General features: G+C 53.0%; 1 protein-coding gene across 2 annotated transcripts; it reads left to right on the forward strand.

Annotated features, from left to right (window-relative positions):
• Positions 1 to 870: 870 nt before the first annotated feature.
• CLN6 (CLN6 transmembrane ER protein) lies at positions 871 to 18,425 on the forward strand. 2 transcript variants are annotated; one of them, XM_057543339.1, is made up of 7 exons: positions 871 to 1,103; positions 7,480 to 7,594; positions 10,796 to 10,894; positions 12,046 to 12,234; positions 12,538 to 12,593; positions 14,125 to 14,247; positions 15,882 to 18,425. In XM_057543339.1, exons 1-7 carry the CDS (start codon positions 1,018 to 1,020, stop codon positions 16,150 to 16,152), a joined length of 939 nt encoding a protein of 312 aa, XP_057399322.1. In that variant the 5' UTR covers positions 871 to 1,017; the 3' UTR covers positions 16,153 to 18,425. The 2 variants fall into 2 exon arrangements, with proteins under 2 accessions (XP_057399322.1, XP_057399323.1); XM_057543340.1 differs by having other exon boundaries at positions 14,164 to 14,247.
• The last annotated feature ends 1,263 nt before the right edge of the window (positions 18,426 to 19,688 follow it).

The following is a 19,688-nucleotide window of genomic DNA, read 5'->3' on the forward strand; positions in this document are numbered from 1 at the left end:
ACTTTTAGGTTGTGCATTTTTTTTTCAGCCGACAACCACAACTCATTGTCAGTAAATTGGCTTTGCTCCACATTTGCAAACGGAGTTCAGTTCCCTAAGGCCTCCTCCAGAAGCCTTGTCTGACCCCACCCCCTCCAAGTCTCCACCCTCACAATACTCAGTACTTTCCCCAGCACACCACTTACCAATCCGCACCCCTAACACTCCATGTAAGCCTACTAGGGTAGGGCTCATCCATTCTCGTATGGGATGGGGCTCTGCTCAGGAGTTAATACATGTTTGAATGGAAGAGAAGGGAAGTAACTTTTACAAAGCCACAGAGTCCAAGAGAGTGACAAAGCCGGAACTGGAATCTGCATCACCCTCCTCCCCAACCTGGGAAGAATTCGCTCTTCTTTGCGTCCTACCCTCCTATCCCACCGATTTTTGATTCCCAGCGTCAAGGGCCATAGAGTGGACATTTTAAGGAGTGCTATCTTCCATCTGAGGGAGGAAAGTGCATAGCACAGTGGGGAAGGACATTGAACCCGTCCCCCCAAGCCTTCCCGTCCCCAGGGACAAGGGAAATCCAGTCTCGTCTCCTCCCCAGGGGAGCATTTGGGTCGAATTAATCTTTCCCCACGTCCCTAGCCCACCCTAGACTAATATCCGGGTCTCGGACAGCCTAGGCAAAGCTTCCCGCCCCCGGCCACGCAGGGGACCCCAGCAGATCCCAGCCCCATTAGGCTACACTTTGTGCCCTCCAGCCTCCGTCCCCACCCACTGCCTGGGACGCCACAGTCATCAGGCCCCTCCTTCCCCGCGCGGAGCCGGCCCCGCCTCCCGCGCTCCCGCGCTCCCGCGGCGCGTCTCTTGTCCCGCCCCCGCCGGCCCCTCCTCCGGCCCGCGCCTCTGGGGTCGAGCCCTCTGCCGCTGGTCTGCAGCCGCTTTGGGTATTTGCTTTCCCGGCAGTCAGGCCAGCCGAGCCTGTCTCCAGCTCCGGGCAGCGGGGCAGAGGGCCCGGCCGGCGTGGCAGCCATGGAGGCGGCGGCGCGAAGGCGGCAACACCCGGGAGCGGCGGGTGGCCCGGGCGCGCAGCCGGGCGCCTCCTTCCTGCAGGCCAGGTGGGCGCGCGCCGGCGGGCGGAGCGGAACCGCAGCCCCGCCACGTGACGGGGAGGGCGTGGGACCGGGGCCACGGAGCTCGGGTGGGTTGTCCCCGCGCTATCCCTGCAGCTGCTTCTCGCCCACTCGCCTGAGCCCTGCCTCCGCGCTCCTTTCTCTTCCTGGAGGAGCCCCGTGCCCAGGGAGGCTCAGCGGCGGGGTTCAACGGCCCAGCGGCCCGGCCGGCTCTAGGACAGTCGCTCAGCTGGGGTCCAGGAAACTCGGGGTGGGGACGGCGGCGGCGGGCCCGGAGGACATTTCTGCTCACTAGGGCCCCCAACGCGCCTGCAAGCCCCGGGCGCCAACCCGAGTTCTGGGGGTGCCTTTAAACTTGACTTGGGTTCTGATGTTAACAGGAGGCTCACTCCTTGGCCCGAGGAACCAAAGAATGTGGGAATGTAAATGGAAGAGACAGCGAAATGTGGAAGCTCCCCTCCAGAGAAAGAATTAGGAAGGGCTTTTCCCACACGGTTGCTGTTCCCTTCTCTCAGTAAGGGGAAGTTATTGGTTTATATAGCTGAGACCAGGTGCTTGGGACAGAGGAAAAGGTACAGAAGCCACCTTTTAATGTTACCCTCCACTCGACTTTCATACCATTTTACAAATTATAGACATTCATTGCATGGAGCAGGCATTCATTAAGCATCTCTGTTGTGTCCAGCGCTGTGCCAGGCACTAAAGCGGTGGGTAAGGTGAAGCTGAGAGGGTCCCACAGTCCGGTAGGGCGGGCCTGGGAGGAACAGTCCAGGGGCTGAGAGGTCGTCTTGGAGGGCTGCCTGGAGGAAGTGGAGCTTGAGCTGCATCTCAAAGAACTCAGTAGGTGACGGGAAGAAAAGCTGTTCCAGCCAGGGGAAAGCTTGGGAAAGGCAAGGAGTGGTGTTGGAGCTTTCTTTGTGTACGGTGGCAGGAGGATGCAGACTGATTGTGAAGGGCCTTGAATGGCAGCAGAGCTGGGACCAGAGTGAGAGCCTTGAGTGCGAAAATTAAGGAGATGCTCTCGGGGCACTAGTGTTCAAAAACCTTCCATGGCTCCCCTATGCCTACTTAAATGTTGGGCCCTGTGTGCCTCACTTGCCTCACCCTAGTTCCTGCCCTAAATGGCAGGTTAAGGATGCAGCTTTTGTTCTGTAGGGCACGGGGGAGCCATGGAAGGTTTTTGAGCACTAGTGTGCTCAGTTTTAGGAAGTTTGTGGTATGATTTGGGACGAGGGAAGAAGTCTGAGAGACTTGGGTGAGAGTAGCTCTTTTTCATGCTACTAAGGACATCTCTGTTCCAGATCACCTATAAGTTGGGAGTCTTTGACTGCCTTGAACTGTGGTAGTCCAATTAGAACAGCATGTGAGTAGCAGATATGGTCACCACTTTATCTCACATGCGGGGTTTCCACATGCAGCATCTTACTCAGTCTTTTTGTATTTTGTGTGTGTGGAAACTGAGGTCTAAGGAGGTTTACATCATTTGCCGGCAAGAACCAGGGCCTAAACTCAGGGTTTCTGATTTCTGTTTTCTTTTCTTACTACTCCACTCTGGCTATTCCTCTTTACTCCTACATGAGCTCCCCACCATCCAGGTTGCTCGTGGGGATGGCATGAGAGGCTGGCTCTCTTCCAGGGTGTCTCTGCCGCCCCTCATTGGGTGCCTGTAGGCCGGTTCTCAATATCATTGCTGCATAAGACAGTAGGCAGAATCATCCTGTCTAACTCCTAGGATGCTTGGATTTCCTCTGCTACATTCATGCTTTGCTTACATACCTCTAATGACAAGGTGCTCACTACCTTTCAGGGTACCCTATTCCAGCTTCCACCTGCTCTGTTGACAGTTTTTTGTATTGTAATCAAAGTAATACATGCCCATGATTAAATAAAATTGCACAGACAGGCTTAGAGTAAAAAGCAGTGGCCCTTTTTCCACCTCTCCCTAGTACCAGAGACAACCATGTTAGCTTCTTTTAACTGTTTCTACCAGAATTAAATTCATATTTCTAAATAATAATAACAAATACTACGTACATACCACTTTCTGTGGGCCAAGCCCTGCTCTTAAGTTTTTGCATTAAAAAAAAAAAGTTTTTGCATAATTTATTCAGCCACAACTCTTGATGTAAGATCTACTATTATCCCCCATTTTATAGATGAGAACATTGAGGCCCAGGAGGTAACTTGCTCAAGATTTGGTTAGTGGTAGAGCTGGGATATGAACCCAGGCAGTCTCCAAAGTCCACACTCAAAAGCTATGCTCCACTGCTATTTCTTGGTTTATCAGTTGCTATTAGCCTCTAAGCTAATGTTTACCTACTAATTTCCTGTTATGATTTGGTTCACTTATGCCTCTCCTATCTTCACAAGATGGTTTTGTATCACCATTTTTAGTTTTGCTCTTTGTTACCTTTGTAGCCTTAAGGAATATGTATATACCATTATTTCTTTTTCGGTCAACTGTAAAGTAATATCTTTTTTTCCCCAAAGTTTACTTATTTATTTATTTATTGAAGTATAGTTGATTTACAATAAGGGCAGTATCTCTTGACTCCTTTTTAAAAGAATATTAGTCTCCTACCCTAATCTTTAGCATTCTTTACCCTTTCCCCAACTCCTGTTATCTATAGTTTTACTTTCAAGTTGTCAAGGTTAACAGTAGTTTTTACTTGCTGTTTTTTAACCATAATTGCCTTCCATGTTTTGTTTGTGGATTGATTCTGAACTTTGAAAATCAGTATACAATGTTTTTATTAGTTAAGCCATGTAAATATTGTTCCCTACAGAGTCCAGTAAGTTTAACAGTTATATTTGCTTTCTTATATTGCTTTTGTTTTTCCTGGAGTTTCTAATTGCCTTTCCTTTTTTTCTCTTATTTTTTTGCCTTCATTTTCTCATTTTTTGTTCAAACTTGTCATCATGTCAAGTATTTCACCATTGTGTACATAGAACCAAAATCAGTCCCTCTATAGTCCCCATTCATAGGTCCCTGCTTGACTCCACCATGGCTGAGACTGCTGACCGCTTTGAATATTTCATCTATATGTTATGTGCTTTATGGCAGGGGTCCCCAATCCCCGGTACCAGTCCACGGCCTGTTAGGAACCGGGCTGCACAGCAGGAGGTGAGCAAGTGAGCGAACCTTCATCTGCCACTCCCCATCACCACCTGAACCATCCCCCCCATTGCTCGCATTACTGCCTGAGCCATCCCCCATCTCCGCCCCCCCCCCCCCACCGCACCCCATCCATGGAAAAATTGTCTTCCACAAAACTGGTCCCTGGTGCCAGAAAGGTTGGGGACCACTGCTGTATGGTATGCGCTCCCCAACTGTCGTGGTATCAGTTTTCCCAGATGGTAGACTTGTAAAGCTGTGGAGGAGATTAAAGGCCATCCTTGTCTTGGGTTACCTGCCATTGTGCTTTCACTGTTGTTCTCAGCAGGAGAAAACCAGTCAGATGCTCACCAATCTTGATTCCCAAGTTAGGTGTCTGCCCTGCACCTGCCCTTCTTCTTCCTGCTCTGCTCAGCCAGGCTGGACTCATGACAGGGATCCCCATTGACTGAGTGCCTCCTGAGGTGGAAGAGGAAATAGTCACTGAGCCCCTAGTGTGTGCTTGGTATCCACAGCTTCCAGAGACCCACACTTAAGTGCTTCCCAGGCTTTCAAAACGCCTTTATTTCCTGTACCAAACATCCTGCTCTTTGCCCAGTTTGAAGGTTTCCAGAATAAAACACTGAGGACTGTTATTCTCCTTCCCCATCAAAGTTCTTCAGGCCCAGAGGTTGCCACCATCTGCTTTTTGAGGCCTTGCCCTGATGGTCACAAAGGGGAAGGGGCATGGTGGGCCCTCTATACCAGTCACTTGCCTCAGACAGTGACTGAATATCTGCCTCGGTCCGAAGGCCCAGCAGCCCCTCCTCTTCCTTCCACCAGTAAGCCAGGCATCTGAGCTCCCTGCAGCACCTTTCTCACTTCCACCTCCAGGCCTTTGATCCTGCTCTCCTGCTGCTTTTCTGCCTACTTGAATCCACCCAACCATGCTTCCAGGCTCCCTTTCTTCCTGCAGGTTTTGCATACTGCTTCAGGCTACGCCAATCCCTCTCTATCTTGATCTCCTGATATGCCACAAAGCTTATAATAATCACCAACAAAATAGCAAGATACTTAGAGCACAGGTCTTGAATCCATGTAGACCCAGGTTTGAATTCTCTGCCTTTCAGGACTCCTGGATTGCGAGTGTCAGAAAGCCAGTGTGAACTACAGCACCCTTAGCAAAAGGGAATGTATTGGCTCTTGTGGCCAAACCATTGCCTTGGGGACGCCTGGAACTGGGAATGTGAACCCTCTCAGGCCTTCTTCTCCTCTTTTTCCCTGCTCCTTTCTGCAGGGCTACTTCATTCTCACCTGGCTGTCCCTTGAGGCTGGAACCTTGGCCACAGGCAGCCCCGTGCTCTCATCTTTAGCGTCCAGCACCCGAAAGGAAGATGCTCTTTTCAACTCTAGTTAGAAAAGTCCCACTGCGCCGGCCTGGGTCACTGGCCCTCCCTGTGGCTCAGGATACATCATCTCTCACCAGAAGAAAGAGGGAGTAGGGAGGCTGACAAAAGGAATAGTTGATGCAGCTTCTTACTAGCGGGGGTAACCTTGGTTAAGCCTCAGTATCCTTATCTGTAAAATGGGAGGGTAACAGCCTCCTGGTATGGCTGTGGGGATTAGATGAGACGGTGCTGGTGAAGCTCCTAGCACAGCACACAGTCGGCACTCAGTAAGTGGTGGGCACTGGGTAGAGGGGACAGGAAGACTTAGTTGACCTAGGAAAGGCCCACTCCACCCGCCTTGCTTGCCGCCAGAGGATGATGAGATCCCCCAAGAGCTTGCCTCTCTGTGTCTGGGTTGCTCTAGCAGCCCAGTATGGACCATACTTGGAATTGGCTAAAAAGGATCCCAGAGTTATGGAAGCAATAGCAGTGTTGACAGAGGAAAATCTTCATGGTGCCTCTAAGCTATTGTTTGCCACTAAAACAAATGAGTAACTGGTAACTGAGATTGTTTTATATCAGCCAGTAATCACTGAGCATAAATCAGGTACTGAGCTGAAAACTCTGGAGAATATGGACTCAACATCACACAGCTCCTGGTCTTGGCACTAGTTGGGCAGTACAACTTACACCTCAGTCATCTTAGGAGGAGTGGGCTGCTTGTCACTGGAGGTATGCAAGTAGTGGCAGGGACACTATAAAGAGGATTTGTACTCTGATGGGGAGGTTGGTGAGTTGAGAGAACCTTAAAATCACCCTTCTTCTTGAGGGTCTAGATACGAGCAAAACTCCAGCCCAGTGATGTCATGGCCTGAGTGGGAGTTAGGGATGATGCACTGCCTGTAGTGGGCTTTGGGAAAAGCTTCATCAGGGAAGCCTTCTTGGAGGAGGTGACGCATGCACTGGCCCTTTAGCTTCAGCTCGTTTGTGAAGAGCAGATGGCTGACTGCTTTGCAGGAGAGACAGGCATCCAAAGGTGTGTTGTCAGATGGTTCTCCTCTTCTTGCCACGTCTCTCACATCACCTTGTCCCTGCTGCCTTCCTTCTTAGGTTTCACTGTGGATTGGTGAGAAGAAGGACACCTGCAGCCCCGTTCCTACCTCCTCATGGTTCAGAAACCAAGGGAAAGGGAGATCCCCTGTTCATCCCAGTCTATAGTCTGTAAGGCACATCTCACCAGAGGGCTCTAATTGATCCAGCTCAGGTCACGTGCCCATCCCGTGGACCAATCACTGTGGATACAATGATGGGTTAGAGCTTAAAAATATAAGCTCTGGAACCTAATCATTTAGGTTGAGATATTTAGCTATGTAACTTTGGGCAAGTTGCTTAACATCTTGGGCCTCAGTTTTTTCACTTGTGTAATGGGGGTAATATTCTAACCTCAGATGGTTTCTGTGAGAATTAAGAGAGTTAAATGAGATGGTACATGCAAACAGCTATAGTAGTGCCTGGAATATAGAAAGTGTTCAACAAAGGTTAGCTATCATCATCCATCACCATGTTTCATGCTTTTCAGCCACATTCGCATCCTTTGCCCCATCTGATTTCCCCGTCATTCTATAGGTAAGAAAACCCAACAGTTACTATACCCTTTGGGCATTTTCCTGCCTGAATCATAGAGAAGCAAAGGTCAGGGTAGATGGAGTCCACTCCCAGGATACCTTCCCATGGACCACAGTATTTCCAGCAAAACCTTTTCCTAGAACTTAATCATGTGTGCTTCCTCCTGCTCCCAAATCTCTGTGGCTCATCTTCGTGGGGAAGCTTCGCATGGGAGGAGAGAAGAGCTGACCCCTTTTGTCTGCCCCTTCCCCAGGCACAGCTCCGTCAAGGCTGATGAGGCTGCCAGCACGGCTCCCTTCCACCTTGATCTCTGGTTCTACTTCACCCTGCAGAACTGGGTTCTAGACTTTGGCCGCCCCATTGCCATGGTGAGTGTGAAGCTCTGGACAGAGCCCTGACCAGCAGTGAGGAGACAGGGTTACTTGAATTGTCAGAGTGACCTCAGACAAGTCATTGCCTCTACCAGTACACTGTGAGAATAGGTCTGGAGGCTTTCATGTCCTTTAGTTCTACGACTGTGACCAGTGCGGCAGCTGCCAGCGAGTGGGGGATCTGGGGGGGCCTGACTAGTCATACTGCGCCCCCCCCCATATCTCGCACCCAGGTTTAACCAAAGCACCAATTCAGACGGTGGGGTATGAGAAAGGATCCCACCAGCTTTCCCCACAGCCTTGGGATAGTATTGTTTTTCTGGAGGTGAAGAGTATAGGCTGAATTTGCATATCATGTATGACTTGAGCCTTGGGTAATTTTTAGTGTCATCTGGTGAAACTGTCCCCTTCCCTCCAAGGCGATTTCATGCATCAGTGTACAGTGATGGCCTCTACGGAGATTAATACTGGAAGAGCCCCAAATCCCCTCACTTGTCACGAATAAGATAGATAGATAGATAGATAGATAGACAGGTAACAGAAGGTGAAAAAAATTGAGTGAGTTCCCACCAAGAACTAAGGTGTTAATTTTTGCATGTGGGTGGTAAAAAATAACAATATCCAACACTGAAACTGACACCTCATACATGCTAGTTCTAATGCAAATTAGCAAAGCCCTTTGGGAAAGCAGTTTGTCAAGGCGATAACTAGTACCTAGAATAGTGCCTAGCAAGATATGTGCTCAGTATACTTGTACTGAATGAATAATAACAGTAAGCTAGAAATAGCGGTAAACATACATTGAGCGCTTACTCTGTTCTAAGCTCTTTATGTGTTTAAACTTATTTAGTTCTCCCATCAATGCTATCATTAATCTCAATTTTATAGATGAGAAGACTCAAGGATAGAGAGGGTAAATAACTGGCTCAAGATCACCCAACCAGCAAGTGGAGGAGCCAGCACCTGCCCCCAGGCACTCTGGCCCCAGATCACCCCCTTCCATCATGATTTTATCCAGAACCCTAATATGTCCATCCCTCCTGACTCAGTACGACCCCTTCCAAGAATCTGCCCTGAAGATGTAATCAGCAAGAAGACAGCCTCTGTACCAAAGGTGTTCATTGCAGTGTTGCTTATAATAGCCAAAACTTGGAAGGGACTTGAGTGTCCAGCAATAGGGACTGAGTAAATCAGCTTTGCTGTACGCAGTCTAGAGGATGCTACCTGGGCATTAAACAAGAATTATGAATACTCTAGAGCAACCTGGAATGTTTAAGGAGAAAAAACATGCCTAAGTGGCATGCATATTGACTGCCTGCCAATCAGTAACGGCCCTAACAGTCTTGTATACATGGGGTCAAAGACTTGAAGGGGATGAAGAAAAGCTTCCTGGCAATGGTGTCGGGGAGGAGGTATGGTGGCTGCTGATTCTTCTTTCTGCAGGCTTGCCATAGGTTTACATGTTTTTTAAATGTAAGTGAAAGTAAAGGGACTGAGCCAGGAGTCAGGGCACCCAGTCAGTTTTATAAGTGACTTTGGGCAAGTCAGTGTCATCTGGGCTTTGGTTCTGTCATCTGTAAGAAGACTGGTCGGACTAGCTGCTCTGAGCCCCCATGCAGCATGAAGGTTCCACATACTGGGGGACAAAGGAGCTGCCCATCAAACTGGTGTTACAGGGAGAGGGGAGGTGAGGCCAGGGGCAGGCTCATGGCTCTCCTCATTCACTAGGACTCAGCCTTATCAGGTCTAATAGGGGTCTCCTGCAGGGCAAATCACTTCCCCCATCCTGCTCAGAGTTGCTGTGGCCAGTATAACCTTACGTGGGCTCATCAGGAGTATACATTTGAAAAACTCGTGTATACACTGGAGCTTTTCACATGTACCCATGATAGTCCCAAATTTGTAATAACTACAAAATAAAACCTTTTACAGGTTATAAAAGTAATATGTCATAGTTATAACAAGTCACTTCATACCCAGGGGTAAAAAGAAGTGTGAGACTCTCCCTTTCCAGTTCCACCCCTGACAGTTTGAGGCTCATCCTTCCACTCCTTTCTCTACTCATGCAAACATATGTATACATCCTTTTTTTTTTCTCTAACCAAAATGAGATTTTACTTTATACTTTATTTTACAACTTGTTTGTTTTACTTTAGAATATATCATGGATATCTCTCCATGTCAGTACATATGAGGGGTCATTTCTGTTAATGGCTACTTAACCTTCTATAGAAAAGATGTACTGTAGTGTATTCAAGTAGTCAGCCTATTTCTGGTATTTTGCTATCACAAAGACTGTTTCAGCCAACATATATATCTTGCTATAGATAAAGATACAGAGATACATGCACACAGCAAATAAGAAAGAGAAAGAGATTGAGATTCTTGTATCCTGAGAGTTTTATTTCTGCAGGGTGAATTTTTGATCGAAATTTATGGTCATTACACGTGTTCTCAATCAACAGATAGTGGGCGTACGGTGTGGCAGGGCGGAGGTTGTGAAGTGTTTGGACCCCGAATAGGGGTTTTCCCACTGACACCGACAAGGCTGGGTCTCACTGGGTAGAGCAGTAGGAGGAACAAGGGCATTCTAGACAGAGGAATGGCCCTGGCCTGCCTGCCTCTCTCAGGGAAGGTAGAAAAGGAAGAACTGAATCTACTTTGTAGAACTCACTTATTTTCTCCTTTGTTTCATAAGCTGTAGTTTCGACCTGATTTGGAAGTGGTCCCTCTGCTCAGTGGACAGAGTGTTTTCCCATACCTGGGTGGCCAGGAGATCTTGTCATCATCCTAGGACCTGGAGTGCCAGATCCTTAAGGGTCCATGTAGATCACCTGGGCCACATTTCGTGTTACAGATGGGGGAACTGAGGCCTGAAGAGGGGAAGAATTTGCCCAGGGTCACCCAGAAAGTTGGTGCACAACTGAGTCCCAAAGGAGCCTCCAACTCTCAGGCCGGTACCCAGGGACCTTTATTTAGTACCCACAGGGAGAGGGACACACGGTGAGGCCCTGGATTTGTGTCTACTGTGTGCTTATCTTCTCTGGGACTCAGTTTGTCTGTCTGAAAACACCTTCACTTCAGTGCTGCTGAGAGGATCCCAAGAGATCACAGAAAGAATGAAGTGTGTGCAGAAGAGGTTCTGAGGGCCTCACGGGGCTGTGCCTAGTAAAAACCATTCCTCCCCTTGCTCCCCAGCTGGTGTTTCCTCTCGAGTGGTTTCCGCTCAACAAGCCCAGCGTGGGGGACTACTTCCACATGGCCTACAACATCATCACGCCCTTTCTCCTGCTCAAGGTACAGTCCAAGGCTCCCTGCCCTCCCTTCCCACCCTCATTTCTTCCTCCACCCGGCAGGGAGCTGGTGCCGAGCCCCGGGAGTGCCCTGAATCAGGCTGTCCCCTGCCTGACTCTGGGGGACGAAGGCTGTGATCGAGGGACATGTCAAGCCCCAGGAGAGGCGGGACTGCCTCTGGCCGGGAGGGATGGAGAAGGCCTCCCCAAGGAGGGGCGTTTGATTTGGGCCTCCGCCTAATGTGCTTGGGGATGAACTGGGAGAGACCTTCAGGCAGGAGCACCTGAAGACAAGGCCGTGCTGGAGGACCATAATACATCTGGGGAGGCTGAGGTGGAAGGAGTGGCTGGATCGCCCAGGGTGAGGTCAGGGACCAGTTGGGAAGGCAGGTGGGGGCCAGGTGGCAGGAAGGGCAGCAAAGGAGGGTGAACTCTCTCCTCTGGCCTGGAGATCCCTGACTTTGAGATACCACTGGGAACACAGAGCTATCTCCTAGATAGCTGCGGGAGATAGATATCTGGGTGATGGCTATCTCCAAGGTAGCTCTCGGCAATGCTGGCTTTGCATTTTGCCACATAAGGGCTCTTAAAACTATCGCTATTTACTGTCCCCATCATTTTGTTTTTAGAGAGACAATTCAGATCTCTAAAAAATAGGGAAGGTGTAATCTCAGAATTCAGAGAGTCTTTAGTAAAAGAATTTAGTTTCAGAAGCACCTGCCGCATCCCTGTCATTTTCATTTTTGTTTGCTTGGATTGCTCATTTGCTCAGAAATGGGAGGGTCTCCTCAACAGGCCAGCCCAGTGACCCAGGAGCAGAACTGGGGGTGGTGGGAGGGCGGGGCCTGGAGCCTGGATGCCTGTGTCACCTCCAGCACAGCTCGTGGGTGTGTGTGACCTTGGGCAGAGCTGGCCCTGCTGAGTGTGTTTCCCCTCCAGCACAAGAGGGTGCTGATCCCTGGCCCCTGCTGGGTTCACAGGGATCTTGTGAGACTCTGGAGGCTGGACTGGCCCCACTAAAGCGACCCACCAATTTGAGAGTGACATTCCAGCTGGTGGTATCCATCCCACTCTGGGTGTGAGGGAGGGAAGCAGAGGGTGTCTCCTGTCATGGTGGAGGCGGGGTCATGCTGTCGGTCCTCCCTCTGACCTCAGCTCATCGAGCGGTCCCCACGCACCCTGCCGCGCTCCATGATCTATGTCAGCATCATCACCTTCATCATGGGCGCCAGCATCCACCTGGTGGGTGACTCTGTAAACCACCGCCTGATCTTCAGCGGCTACCAGAACCACCTGTCGGTCCGTGAGAACCCCATCATCAAGAATCTCAAGCCGGAGACGCTGGTGAGCCTCCACCCTGGCACTGCGGTCTGTCCTGGGGGCCAAAGAGGCTGCCCGACCTATCACGGTGCCCTAGATGAGGGCAGGCCGCCCCGCCAAGCTAGGATGCTCCTGTGTTTCTAGGAAGTGGCACGTAGGCTCCCACCAGGGCCCCCTCCTCCGGGTAGGGAGGGACTGAGGGCAGTTGGGGGAGGCCTGGGCATTGGGGGGAGGGGTCCGCCGGGTTGCGTGGGTCCCTCATCCTCCCTGAAGCTCCTCCCCAAAGCCCTTCCCCCTCTGCCCCTGCCTCGCCTCTGCCACCCCCAGATCGACTCCTTTGAGCTGCTCTACTACTACGACGAGTACCTGGGCCACTCCATGTGGTGAGTAATGGGGCCCGTGGCCCCAGCCAGCTCTGCCGCCGGCCTTGGTGACACTGAACAAGGGCCTGGGGTCTGCAGGTGTCGAGCGCAGCGGCTGGAACGGCGTGCTCTTCCCCGCCAGGGGCGCTGTCACTCAGCTCTGGCTCCCGCCGCGCCGCCTTCCGCTCCCGCCAGCCCGCGGTGCCCGCGGCGGCCACTAGAGGGCAGCGAGTGGCTGTCCTCCTTGGGCCGAGGCTGCAGCGCCGATAAACATCTCCCCCACCCTGGGGATGGGGATGGGGACCCCGCCGTGTTGGGCTGCGGTCTTGGGCATGGAGGCGGAGAGGAAGATGAGTAGGTCCGGCTGGACTAGGTCGGGGGTGGGGCGGGGGCAGGGATGCTGCCTGTGCCCCCGCTTCTCCGAACTCCCAGGGGGGCGCCTCCCACCCCTTCACCCACAGTGGAGGAAACCTCACGAATGCGGGCTCAGCCACAGGAGATGCAGGGCCCCAGCTGGGGGCAGTCATCTGTTCCAGGCCCACACCTTACACAGGATAAGCTGGGGCCAGTGGGAGGGGGTTTGGCCATGGGTTGACAGCTAGTGACAGAGCCAGCCCTGGGCCTGGGTGGCCCCACTCCCGAGCGAGGTGGGCTTACTCTTGTCGCACTTGCCCTACGCTGTGTTTCTAGGTTCTGTTTGGGGGCCTGGAAGGTCAGGGGCTTCCTGGACAGGCAGGCCTCTTGCCAGTTCTCCCTGGCCTGTGCCAGAAGACCCTTCCCATGGAAGGCTGGGGACGGGAGGAGGAGAGAGGAAGAGAGGCCTGGAGAAACGGAGGAGCAGGAGAGGACTGGGAGGGCGCGGGGACCACATGAGGGGGGAAGAGGGGAAGGTGGGGAAGGAGACAAGATGGTGCGTGGGAAGAGAAAGGGGGTGTGTGTGATGGCACAGGTGCGTGGGGAAAGCAGCCTGTGTGTGGAGAGGAGAGAGGGCGGTACCTTTGGGGTGAGATGGTGTGGGTGTGGAAAGGGGGTGAGGCTGTGGGCTGAGTGTGGGTGAAGGGGCTTCACAGAGCTTTTTGGAGGCCCCTGGCAGGTGCTGTCCCCCCCACCTTATTTTAAACTGGGACCTCGGGCCTCTCCCTCCTCGACCCTGCTGGGTACACCCCTTTCCAGGGCAGTGAGGGGCTGGGACTGCTGGTATTTGGGTGCATACACGAGGCAGACACACACACACACACACAAACGGAGTGAGTGGGGTGGCCAGCGCCGCGTGGGAGGGAGCTGCCCCTCCCCTCACCCCCCAGCCTGCAGGGCTGTGATCAGCGTGTGCTCAGGGAGCAGACCTCATCTTCCCGCTTCCCTCCTGGGCCCCCTGCTCGGGAAAGGCTGCCAGGGAAGAGTACCACCCGAACCAGGCATTTTTGTAAGCCATGAAGTGAGACTGCATAGGATGGTGCAGGGAACCAGTACAAGGACGGGCGGGGAAGAGGCCCTGGGTGGGGGCAGGTGGGCAGGGCAGCTGGGCGGCTCAGCACTGGCTTCCCTGCTGCAGGTACATCCCCTTCTTCCTCATCCTCTTCATGTACTTCAGCGGCTGCTTCACTCCCACCAAAGCTGAGAACTCAATGCCAGGGGCAGCCCTGCTCCTGGTGGTGCCCAGTGGCCTGTACTACTGGTGAGTGGACGCTGGACCTGGGGTGCGGGGAGGGTGGGGGCCCTTAGTGAGCCAGGTAGTGAAAATGTGCTCTTGACCGCAGGGCTGCTGTGTGACCCCAGGTGAGACTCTCCCTGTTGAGGTCCCTGCTTCCTGCTCTTTCAGTGGGGACTGTGACTGCCTAATGGTGGCCGCTGTGTGACCAGGAAGCCAGGCCTGAGTGTGACCTCTTCACATTCACAGTGCAGCCTCGGGGCCAATAGAATCCATCTCCGACACCAGGCCCTGTAAAGGCCTTGCGACCTCAATTTACTCCTCTGTGAAATGGGGATAATACCCACCTGTCTCCCTCTTAGGGCATGGTGAGAATCCAGGGGGAGAGAAGGGGGCTTTGTAAACTATGAAGCATCATGGAGATGACAAGGACAGATATGTGGGGGATTCCATGGCCTCAGGGGCTCCCTGCCTGGTTTCCTTTTCCCTCCAGCTCTCTCTTCCCATTCCAGAGGATCCAGGCCTCAGCCAGGCTCCTACCCCTCCTCTGTCGCTTCCGCTCTGGAGAAAGGCTCCCCTGGGGATTGTGGGTGTCCTGGAAACAACTAGCCCTTCTCTGGTGGGAAGCCTCCAGCCAAATGAGAAGGGCCTCCTCTCCTGGGGCCAGCTCCGGCCCACCTCCAGGGGCTGCCCCTGGCCAGCTGTGGGGGTCCACCAGAGCGAATCCGCATACCCACTGAGGGCAGGATTAACAGGAATGGGTGGTAACTACAGCTGGAGGGAAAGAGGTGAGACGTGGGAAGGAGCTTCGGCCCGTTCTTACCCATAGCACTACCAGAGTGATAGCTACAGGAGGCCGTTTATTGAACAATATGCTTTTCCAAGTATGTAGTTCTTGAGAGATAGGGCCATTTATGCCCCCTTTATGAGCAAGAAAACAGAGGCTCCAAGATGTCATGTAAATTCCCCAAGGTGACACAGCCACTAAGTTGCAGAGCTATGTAGTTCCTTGAGTGGGATGGGTCAGCATTGCGGTTCTCTCTATAGGCAGGGGAGAGGACGAGATAACCTCTCAGAAGCCCTCTAGCCGGTGTTACTGAGTTCCTGGCCACATGCTAGGTACTGCCTTAAGAGCTGGAGAGAACCCTGGGAGATGAGACTATCCCAGCCTTCAAGGAGACAGTAATGACAACTCCCATCAGCTGAAACTGCATTCCCAAACTCAGACGCCTTTAGGAACCAAGCTGGTAACAGAAATGCATGAAGCAGGCATCAAGTGAGGCAGTAGGGAGTGGTGGGGACTGTGGCAAGCTGCAGAACAATGCTCTCTCTAAAGGCAGCAGCTGCTTTCTCCTCATCAGTTATTGTCATGTGGGAATACAAGCCTAACGTGAGCAGGGAAACCAGAACTCCACATTGGCAGGTAATCTGCTATTTACATATTGGCAACAAACTCAACGTTTTAAAAAATAGTAACTACAAGCCAAATCAATATGCTGCATATGGGCCAAGGCTCGGAGTGAAGTGGTTGCCTGAGCCCCTCACTTGACGCGCTATTCTGACCGACTGGGTGGGCAGCCTGGTACTTCGGTAGAGGGAGGGATGCCGGGCAGGATTTGCTGTCACGGCACCCACCTCCCCTCACCCACTGGCCTCCTTAGGTACCTGGTCACTGAGGGCCAGATCTTCATCCTCTTCATCTTCACCTTCTTCGCCATGCTGGCCCTTGTCCTGCACCAGAAGCGCAAGCGCCTCTTCCTGGACAGCAACGGCCTCTTCCTCTTCTCCTCCTTTGCCCTCACCCTCCTGCTCGTGGCGCTCTGGGTCGCCTGGCTATGGAATGACCCCGTACTCAGGAAGAAGTACCCCGGCGTCATCTACGTCCCTGAACCCTGGGCCTTCTACACCCTCCACGTCAGCAGCCGACACTGAGTCCAGGGCACTGGCCACTGGTGCTCTGCCGGGTGGGAGATGGGCCATTGGGGGCATCTGAGCATAGGGAGTTGTGTGTGTGTGTGTCCACCCACGTGTGTGCAACCCATGGCTTAGAGCATGGGTGAGAGTATGCATCGTGCGTGTGGTTAGTTGTGTGTGTGTGTTTGTGTGCACATGCACACACATGCAGAGTGCATCACTGTGAGACTGAATTGTTTTGGTCAAGTTTCCATTCGGTTTGCCTCTTCAGGATGGGATGTAGTTTGAGGCAGTGTGTCCAGGCCAAGAGCTGGGGCCTGCCTTCCTGTGCATCTGATGGAATCGGGCCCTCTCACTTCCACTGCTCAGGGCTATCTCTTCTTCCTGGGCTGTCTTCTGGTAGCTGCCAGAGAGGCCTGGGTGGGGCAGAGGTTGGGAGGGGACTTGGTCTTTCACCTACTACCTGGTTCACTCCTCAGGCCCGCCCAGACCCTGGAGGCTAGATTACATGGGTTACAGGAACTCGCTGTGTATTAATGAGCAAAGCACAACCCTTCCCTGGGCCTCATTTGCAAGAGTTGGGCCCATGGTCCCAAAGCGGGTTGGTGAGCGGGTTGCAGTCTCCTCTTGGGGCACCCTTAGGAGGGGTGAGTGGTTCTACCCCGCCCCTGCCCTCTCTGACCCCGGGAGGGGTACGTGCACCCCAGATCCTCACCCAACCTCAGGCTGCACGGGGTGTTGAGCCACCCGACCGTGGGGAGCCAGAGGCCAGCCCTCCCCACCACCCACCGGCCTGACCTCAGGGTCTGGCAGTGGTCTCTGATCTCCCTCTGCCAGAAGCTCTCCCTCCCTCCCCGCTCCAGGATCGTGGCCCCACTTCGTGTGAGGCTGACTGCAGGTTTCTGAGTGGCCGCCGAAGGCAGAGTTCTCAGGCACTTGCACTGTTCCCTGAGCCGCTCACTAGGGGCGGGCACATCGTGAGGCTCTTCAGACAGCCTTGTCTCAGCCTCAGTCTCTGCCTGCCGCCAGCAGGCCTGCTCCCAGGAAAGGGGCCCTCGTTCCCCATGGGACGCCCCCCCCCCACCGCCGCCTCCCCCGAGGCACGGGCCGGGTCTCCTCCCATGGCTGCAGGCCCACGGCCTCATTTCCCAGCAGTGCCGGCGTGCGTGTGCGCAGGGGTCTCGGGGGCCTGCCTCGCCTCCCGCGGCCCCGCCTCCTCTCCTGTGCTCTCAGGGAGCCCTGTGCCTCAGGGCCTTCTTTCACCCTTCATGCAGTGGTCCCCCAGCCCCCGTCAGTCCCCGTCTGCTGGCAGCATCAGGGGTGAGAAGTGTGACTAAAGGCGGTGTGGAGCCCAGCCTGGCTGGCTGCTGCTGCTTCCTACTTGGGGAGTGAATTTGGGAGGCAGGAGGAGGGCGGTCCCTGGAGCAGGGGAGGAGGGAGTGGCTGGTCTGGGGCCCAGGCAGGAGCCCTGGGCTGACCCCAAGGGCCCACTCAGCCCCGTGTGGCTGAGAGCAGGTGCTGCCACTGTCCCCTGGCCCTCCATGCCACTTAGTAGGATCCTGCGGTTGGGGGTCACCAGCAAGAAGGGCCTTCTCTAGGTCCCAGCTCGCTTCAGAGGAGTCTGGGGCGGGTGTGTCACAGGGGTGGGGACCAGCATAGGGCATCTCCAGACCTGCCCCTCAAAGATGTCCCCCTGAGCCTCCCAGCTGTGCTGCAGCCCGTTCCAGAGGCTGAAGCAGAGAGGCTGCCCTGTGGGGGAAGGTGGCGAGCCTGGTTTGTGGGAGGTTGGCACGTAGCCTTGGGCAAGCTGTTTAATCCCCCGGGTCCTCAGCTCTTGATCTTTGAGGGTCTCAGCCTCACCACACAGCCACCAGGGGCTTTGCGGGCTACTGTTGCTAGAAAACACGGGGGAGGGCCACGCTGAACAGGAGCCGCATAATTGCAGGCCATGTTGTGATGAGAAAAACACCTTCTGAGGAAAGCAGCTTTGTTTTTCAGGCTTGCTGCTGAGGCATGTTACAGTACGGCAACCCTCCTCACACCCGGAGTGTGGACATAAAGACTGGAGTTTAGGATTCCCACTTTGCTTTTCCCAGGCACCTTTTAAAATAACCACTCAGCGTTTAAACCCATCAAAAGCTGGTGACCGCCGCCCCTACCACTGTATGATAGGTGCTTGGTACCCTGCTCTCTTCTCCCTCAGGACCTGGGACGGGGGATGGTCCTTCCCCTGGCTCATTGCGCCCCCTGGCGTCTGGGATCTGAAATAATAAATCTTGTGGCTCTGCTTCCTTCGTGTGGATGTATTGAAACTGCCTTCAGTCAAAAGGACCCCGTGGGTTTCATTTCCCCAAAGTGGGAGCTGGATGCTGAGGGAGATGCCTGCCGCCCCCGCGTGGGTGGCTTGTGCCCCCTGGCTCAGCAGGTCACAAGTCTGCACATTCTTAATTCATAAGCCAGCTGCGGCCTTTCAGCACACAAGGGCCCCCACCTGCCCAGCAACCTCGTTTGAATCCTTCCCTACCTCAAGGCCACTGTTAACTCCAAAGCCTGCTCCAGGCCTGTTCTCCATAGAAGGACTTAATGGATATCTTCTGAGCAGGCATAGGCCTGGTTATGTGGGGTCTGAAGCTTATACAATTTTGGGGGGTGCTTGATAAGAAAACAGTAAAAAAAAAAAAAAAAGTAAAAAATTAGGTATGAAAATGAGTATTCAGAATGGAAAAGAAATCACAGCAAGTTATTGGAGCCTTGGAGAGTCATGTCCCTTAGACCAAGATCTCTTTGGGCAGTTTACTGAAAATATTGTCCTAGAAATACTTCTTAATTGCAACCTGGCTTCCCTCCACCTAGAAAACTCTAGGCCAATGGTTTTCAAAGTATGGCCCTGACTGGCAGCATCTGGGTGGCAGAAGAAAATGCATATTCTTTCCCCCTTTCACCTGCTGAATCAGAAATTCTGTTGATAGGGCCCTTCAGGTGAACAAAATGTCAGCCCCGAAGTGGCATTGGAGGGGGTTTCTGTTTTGCGGACTGAGTTGAAGTGTAGCCTACACACAACAAGGTAAAGCATACACCTTGAGAATTTTTGTATAGTGAACCCTCAGGTAAACACCACCCTATGCAGGTGTTTTCAACATTAAAAACACCCCTTAGAGACACCGAAAAACACGTAAAAAAGTAGTTGGCCAGGGTGTCTCAATTGGTGTGCCTTTGGGGACACACAGCCCCAAACTCTAGCACACACTGACTTAAACTCAAGGAAATGTCACGTGTATGGTCAGGTCATTCAAAATGGCTGTTCTTTTCCTCTCTGTATATCCCCAGTTCGACCAGGCCCTGCTTCACTCCCATGACCATCCAATCCTCGTAATTGTAGGGCTTAACTAGTCCCTGGTAACTGATGAGCCCACCTGAAGTCAATTCCCCCTATAACTGGTAGCCTCCTTCCCCCGCAGGAGCAGCAAAGGCGGCTGCCGAGTCCTGTGTGCTGCCCACGGCGGGGTGTGCTCCAGGATGTTGCTTCGAACGTGTAAGATCCCCTATCCAGCAAA

This window comes from Balaenoptera acutorostrata, chromosome 3 (genome assembly GCF_949987535.1).
Source record: "Balaenoptera acutorostrata chromosome 3, mBalAcu1.1, whole genome shotgun sequence".
NCBI lineage: Eukaryota > Metazoa > Chordata > Mammalia > Artiodactyla > Balaenopteridae > Balaenoptera > Balaenoptera acutorostrata.